This window comes from Phaenicophaeus curvirostris, chromosome 6 (genome assembly GCF_032191515.1).
Source record: "Phaenicophaeus curvirostris isolate KB17595 chromosome 6, BPBGC_Pcur_1.0, whole genome shotgun sequence".
NCBI lineage: Eukaryota > Metazoa > Chordata > Aves > Cuculiformes > Cuculidae > Phaenicophaeus > Phaenicophaeus curvirostris.
In genome coordinates this window covers 57,403,573-57,410,390 of record NC_091397.1, presented here as the reverse complement: position 1 = coordinate 57,410,390, position 6,818 = coordinate 57,403,573, and the positions used below count along the sequence as shown (strand labels likewise).

General features: G+C 42.8%; 1 protein-coding gene across 1 annotated transcript in view; it reads left to right on the top strand.

The window, feature by feature from the left end:
* The first annotated feature begins 229 nt into the window (after nucleotides 1-229).
* The window catches only part of ITGB8 (integrin subunit beta 8), a 47,815-nt gene continuing 41,226 nt past the window's right edge, over nucleotides 230-6,818 (top strand). Inside the window, exon 1 of the mRNA XM_069860312.1 lies at nucleotides 230-391. Within this exon, the coding sequence (XP_069716413.1) occupies nucleotides 268-391 (124 nt within the window). The 5' untranslated portion in view covers nucleotides 230-267. The remainder of the gene's footprint in view (nucleotides 392-6,818) is intronic.

Below are 6,818 nucleotides of genomic sequence, written 5' to 3'. Positions count from 1 at the left end.
CCGGGAGCCCGCGGGGGGCGGAGCCGCTCGGCGCCCAGCGCCTCCCCGCGGCCGAGAGCCCCCGCGGCCGCCGGCGGGGTCGGTCCCGGCGGGGCGCGGCGGGCGCTGCCCCCGAGATGCGGCCGCCCGCCCTACTACCTGCGCCGGGCCCGCCGCCGCCGCCCCTCCCCCGGGCCCGACGCCGCCGCCGCCGCCCCCGCGGGGGCCGGGACTGAGCGCGGCGCCGATGTGAGAGGGCGGGGGGAGCGGGGCCGGCCGCGGCGCACGATGTGGGTGCCGCTGCTGGCGTGTCTCGCCGCGGGGATCGTCCCGCTGCCCGGGCGCGGACCCGCAGCCCCGCTGGGGGCGGCCCGGCTGCTGGCGGCCGTGCCGGGGGGACTCGGCCAGCGCCGTAAGTTGCCGAGCGCCCCCCGCCCGGGGGCTGCTCGTCGGGGTCGGGGTCGGGTTTTGGGGGGTGGGGGGGAGGGCCGGTGGGGTCCCGGGGGGCGATCCGGCCCTGGGGAATCGCCCCGGCGCGCTCCAGGGGGTCCCCGAGCGCCCGTCCCCCTGCGGAGGCCTCGGCGAGGCGGCCCCGGCCCCCCCCGGGGGCACAGGCGGCGGGGGGACAGGTCCGGAGGGCGAGGACACCCGCGTTTACATCGTTTTCGTGACGTTTAGTGGCAGGTTTGAGGTGGATAGAGGTGCGGGAAGAGTTTCTTCTCTTTACCTGCGCGCAGGCGGTTCCCTAGCGGCGGCGGCTCTGGGGCTGGCAGAGGCGCTGCTAAACGTGGGTATTCCCCCCCCCCCAAACTATGAAAGGGCTCCCCAAACACCCTGGACATCAGTTTTGATGCTTGCAGGCTGAGAGGGCTTTGTGCACATACCCCCTGGCTCGTCCAGCAGTCCATCGCTTAGAGCTGTCAGGTTGGTTGAGTATTTAATGAAGAATCTAGCAGCGCTCAGGAAAAGCAGGTCTAGTTGTCAATCACCTTTCCTATTCCTTTTTTTTTTCCTCCCCTTGTGGAATAAACGCGTTTTTCCGAGCTTAAGTCTGGAGTTAATTTAAAATCTTAACATGTAACCTCTAAAAATAAGATTTACAATGGGAACAATGTATTAGTCTTAAGCTCGTTATTGCATATGTGACAAATTCATGCCTAACTCAGAGGGATTTGCCCAGTGCTATTAAAAACAGTGGAATAATTTGTTAACTTTCATAGGATAATTTGCATTGCTTTTTTGGCTTCGTAGCTTGAATTGAAAACCAAACTAAATGTCAGTAGGAAAAATAAAATAATATTTTTAAATCTCTTATGAAACATGACATCTTGTAGCTGGTAACCCAGATTCTTTTATACGCAGCGTAATTGACTTGAAAGGCTAATTGAAACTTCATGGAGAAGGCAGTTGGGTGCCTGAGTGCAGTTCTGTGCTTGCTCACGAGTGTAGCTCCTGGGTACACACTAGTGCAAATAATACACGAGAACAGAATACCACATGGTGCTTTTGCTCCAGAGGATGCCTGCTGTCTTTGTTGTGCTTGATAGTGAAAATATACATGGGTGATACGTCATTTGTTACGTGTTTATTGTGACAACAGCTCCCAGGCTGGGCAGACCATAACTCAGATAGACCTTGTTTATTCCTCTTCATTTGAAACCTCTGCTAATTCATGAAAGATGAAAGTCACACTGAATTCTTTCTTTCATACATAATCCCTTGAAAGGCTAGAGCCACGGTTGAAGCGAGAGTGTTCTGTTTTTTCTGTGAATGAACACATGTCAATTTTCATTCCTGTTCTTGTGTGCTTTTTGCTTTTCATTGTGGCACCTCTGTCAGCCAGTGCAGCACCACCTGGATTCTTTGAACTTCTGTCGGCTGTTCCAAGAGATGCTCTGGGCAGCAGCTCCGTGTACAGCTATTTGGCAGCACACTTCTGTTCAAGCAGCCACTCCTCTGCTTTTACTTGGACAGTGCTGGGCATGGAGAAGAGCATTACGCTGTTCCCGTGCCATCAGCAAGTTCAGTTTATTTATATGCAGAGTTGGCAGAACCTGCATTTCTGTTGCATTGAATCTCCAGTTCTAAAAAAGACTGGAATGAATATGACATGTACATGGAACTCAAGTTTACTCATTCTCATTAGAACATTTGTGGCTCTTCTAATTGAAAATTGGACAGTTTGGTGCTGCCTGAGGTACTTGTTCTGTAAACTGCAGTTTGAGATGTGAGTTACTGCTTGGGGATGACTAAAGGTAGAATTTGCCCCTGGATTTGAACTTTGGAGGATCACAAAAGGAAATCTCACAATGCTATAAAGTTTCAAGCCCCAAATTAAAGGTTCTGTAAGCTCAGATAAAAAGGTTAGTGTTCTACACTACGCCTTCTACAAAGGGTCCCTTGTTCACCAAGTCTCACCAAAGGAAATTTGCAGTTCACTAAGCCAACTAAAACAAACACCTGACATAAAAATGGAGCTAGTTCCATAGTGATTTCTACAGATCCCAAAATTATATTTGGACATTAAACCTGATAAGCTCCTAATGATGTAAACCAGTGAACTGAGTGAAAACAAGATTCTCCAGTAAGAGCATGTGTATGCATTGTGTTAGTCAGTTTTGTAAGTGCTCACTTCAGTGGAGTCGGTTCACTTCCCTTGTTCAGAAACAAAATTGTTGAAACTTTAGTTTTTATCTGCTGCATAAGCACATGGAATATTTACGGCTTAAATACTGAAGAATGACTGATTGGTCAAGGTTAACAGAGGACATTGATTCAAAACTCAGGAGTATCTCAAAACCAGTTTTTACATATATTAAAATTTGAAAATGAAGGTGTTCGATGCTTTCAAAAATACCTAGTCATTCCCATATGAAGCTCAAGTAAGCAGAATTTACTTGTGATATGCACACAGGGCTGGGATGGCACGAAAATCTTCATCCCTAGTTTAAGAGTTGTAGAACAGGCAGACAGCAATTCTGCTATATAGTCATGGTTGGCAAATCTCTCGACCTTTTAAAAGTTGGTATTTTCAGGTCTTTTTAGAGTGTCATTTGGAAAGACCGGATAGGGGCTTGGGGAAAGTAAGCAACCTGTGTTCATAGCAGGAACAACTGTTAATTGATTTATCCTAATAGCATGACTTCCAGTGCCAGACATAGTTCATTAATGTTGCCTCGTCAGAGTCTTTTGTGCTTTGCCAGTCGTGTCACATCAGATTCTTACGTGTGTTCCCTCTAGTTAGAAAGTTTCACAAACCATTACTGTGCCCCTTCTCAAAAGAACAGAAAAAAGTTTTTAAAATCATCCATGGAAGAACTATTTTTGAAGAGAGGCAATACATGTCTGTCCCTGCACACACACACACAAAATAAAAGGCTGAAATAAATGGTACATCGTGATGGCTTTAACCAGTGTTTATTGATTTCTCTGCACTGGCCCATTTCCTTCAGGGGCTCAGTGGGAGAAGCTGTGTTGTATGGGATACTCAACACTGAGATAGTTCTGCTTTTCCTAAGGCTTAAAGCGATCCAAGAAGAAGAGAAAATTCATTTTTCATTTCCTGAGTCTGTGTGGGTGATCTGCTCCCTAGGGCTGTTGGATCATCTTTGGGAAAGCCAACCTGAGTGATTGAGAGGGAACGTGGTTGTAGGGTGCAGTTCTGAGGAATAGTGAGGAGGAGGCTTGTACATTGCCCAAGGAGTATGTTATGCCAATGTTATGCATAAGTTTGCTTTGCAGCTTATAGATTTTTCATAATCTGTCACAAATTCATGTCTCTCCCAGGATTTTTTTTTTTGTGATAGTTTTTTTTTTTTATGATTTTTGCAAGTTGAGTGATACTGGTTATTTGCATGTATAGTACTTACAGCATTTCCGTGCTACAGGTGTTTGTGATGAGGTGAGAGTGGGAAAAGAGTGGAACTGGACAGTTTACTCACTAGAAGAGTAATAACTTTTGGTGCTCTGGGAAGGCTGAGCTTATGTTATTTAGGACATGCTGTTGCTGAAGGAAGTTGTGAAGGCAGCCTGAAGGTTGCATGCAGCAGGAATACTCTGTATAGCAGTTGGAAGAGGCAGTAACTTCTTTTCTGATCCTGAAACTTCCAAGGGCTGGAACTGCAACAGCTGACCAAGCAGGAATTGTACATCATTAGTCAAGAGACCTGAAAGAATAAATTTGATTTGTTATGAAAATGCAGTCGAAGTTTAGTTTACCTCTTCAGAACATCAGAAAGATGTCAGAATGTGAGCTTTATGAAAGCTTAATAAAATCTTCATCAAATAAGCCCTCTTCTGCTTCAGTGCACGTTCAACAAGAGGACATTAAAATGTCAGATTATAATTTCCCTTACATTTCATAAAGAGCACAAATGCTGGTAATATTTTGCAAGTCCCTAGAAAGAATAAGGTGTGTCTTGAATTTGCGTCAATTTCTGTTAGTTACTACTAGTAGGAAGTATGAGAAGAGAAACATAAAATATGGTATTCATAAATTGTGTAAGTTGACATGGGCTCCTGATATTTATCAAGATTTTTTCAGAAAGTCAGATTCATCATCATTATTTTTGGGAGTAAGTCCTTAGAAGCTAGGGATCTCACTTCTTTTGAATAGGGCTGACATAAGAAGCAATAAGCCTTATTGTACAGATAAAATCTACACTACATACATGAATTATGCTGTTTATCACCAATTGGCATTTAAACAACTGCATATAGCAAAACCATACCTTTTGAGTGTCAGGATAGGTGTGTCTCGGGCAGTAACTGGGATTTAATGAGTTCTGTCAGGGTAAGAAGAACAGCAGAATAGGTTTGTGTCTTGAGTCTTAAAGTTCCCCCGGTGTGCTTTACTTACATTAATGACACTAAAGTCATATGTTGTGTTTGCAAGAATCATATATGTGAACTATCCTGTGCTTTTACTGTAACTGGTAGTGCAGATATTTTGATATAAATCTGGCTTCTCAAGCTAAATGTATTGAAAACAAAATTCTGGAGAAGAATAAACATTTCCTTTGTGTTAATAAACATTTATGGGTATTTTTAAATCAAATTCTTAAGGTCTTGGTGTTTCCCTTTCTACTTACATCCTCATTTCCAGCAAAATCTGTCTTCAAGCTCCTGTGTATGTCCATTACTAATTGCTGACTTCAGTCTAACCAGTGGAAAGTTGTAATACTTCTTTCTGATCTGCTTAAATAGGCATAATTTATGATGGACAAAGTAGGATATGGTCTGTTATTCTTCCCTAAGCACTTGAACTTTATTAAAAGATTATTTTTTTTTCTTTTGGCAGTTTACATAAATGGACTTAGGCTATTTAGCTTAACTTTTGGGAAGGAAGTAGGACTCTAATGAATTAGTTCACTGTCCACTGTAATGGAACCTTTCTTCAAGAAGAAAAGTAAGCTCCTTGCCAGCCATTCAGGATTCCCCGTTGTTCTGGTGGCAGAACAAGAATAACCCCTTGAGCAAAATGTAAGTGTTTCAGGATGAAAATGTAAGTGTTTCAGGAATTTACAGCATTAGAAAGGTGCCAAAAAAGAACTTCTATTTGAGGCTGTATTTGCCTAAACTGAAGTTTTCAAAGCTCGTAATTAACCTTTTGCTTCATATGTTTCTATGCTTCACATGACTTCATAGTCATACGCCTGGCATTACTCATGGTGACAGTAATGAGTCTGAAATATTTATAATTATTAAAATATATTAAGACAGATTTTAACTATAATTATTGGAGAAGGAAAATTCTGTAGCTTCAGACACATGGAATGATGTTCTTATTTTAATTCAGGACCCTTCTCTACCCTCCTGATCTGGGAGTCAAGTTGTTAGCAGCATTATTTCATTGGGTTCAAATCTTAAAACCTTAAGTATTTTTGGTGTTTCACTGTTGTTGTAGCTGTTTTATGAATACAGCAGCATGAGTGGTGGCATCACAAAAGTAGTTCAGATCTGATTAAACCAGTAACTGCCCTTTCCAGAATAAATTCTCTTCCTTCTTGGTGTTCAAGGGAATAAGCTAAATAAATTCCACTTATTCTACTGTATTTAAGAGCAAGATTTATTTCCATTTCATCTCCATAGGGTTACAGGGTTTAGTACTGTGCTGAGGACAGCTTGCTTCTTTCAGATGTGAGCTTCTTGCTGGAAAGCTGAACCAAGATACCATCATCTTGTACAAACAGGACTCTGAGGAAGTAAGAAAACATGAGACAGCTTACACTTGGTGCAAAATGACCTAAATAAAATTAATGACATCAGCAAGCATGCTCTTCCAATCTAAGCAAAACTGTTGGATTGTGTTTTAAGAAATGTTGGGGCATTACTTGAGAACATTAAATAAACCACTACCTTGAAATTTGAATGTTGAATTTGCGTGTTTGAAGGCTGTTGTTTACAGCACACTTAAACTGTACCTGCAGACCATGCAAATATGTGAACGTTCACTCCCAGAAGCACAAGCAGAAGCTTGCATCCCAACAGTATATATGCACCAGTAGTTATGGTTAGCATGCAAGTCTGCCTATTTTATAGCTTGCAGTCGTGTTTTGTGTAAATTATAAAACCCTAACAGGCTTACGTATAGTAAACCTAAAATGAAGATAGGCCAGTGTCTGCAGGTGCAGTTGGGTTTCGGATTTTTTGTTTAACAATGTTTGTATATCCTGTTTGAGAAACTAGTTTCTCAGCATTTTCTTAGGAGATCTTTGTGTTCATTCATTTTTGGTCTATATATTCAGAAAATTTCTGTAGTTTAACTCACCTTTGAAGGACGTTTAATTCAGCTATTAATTATCAAATAGAGTCTTTTCTGCTATCACACAGTTAATTAA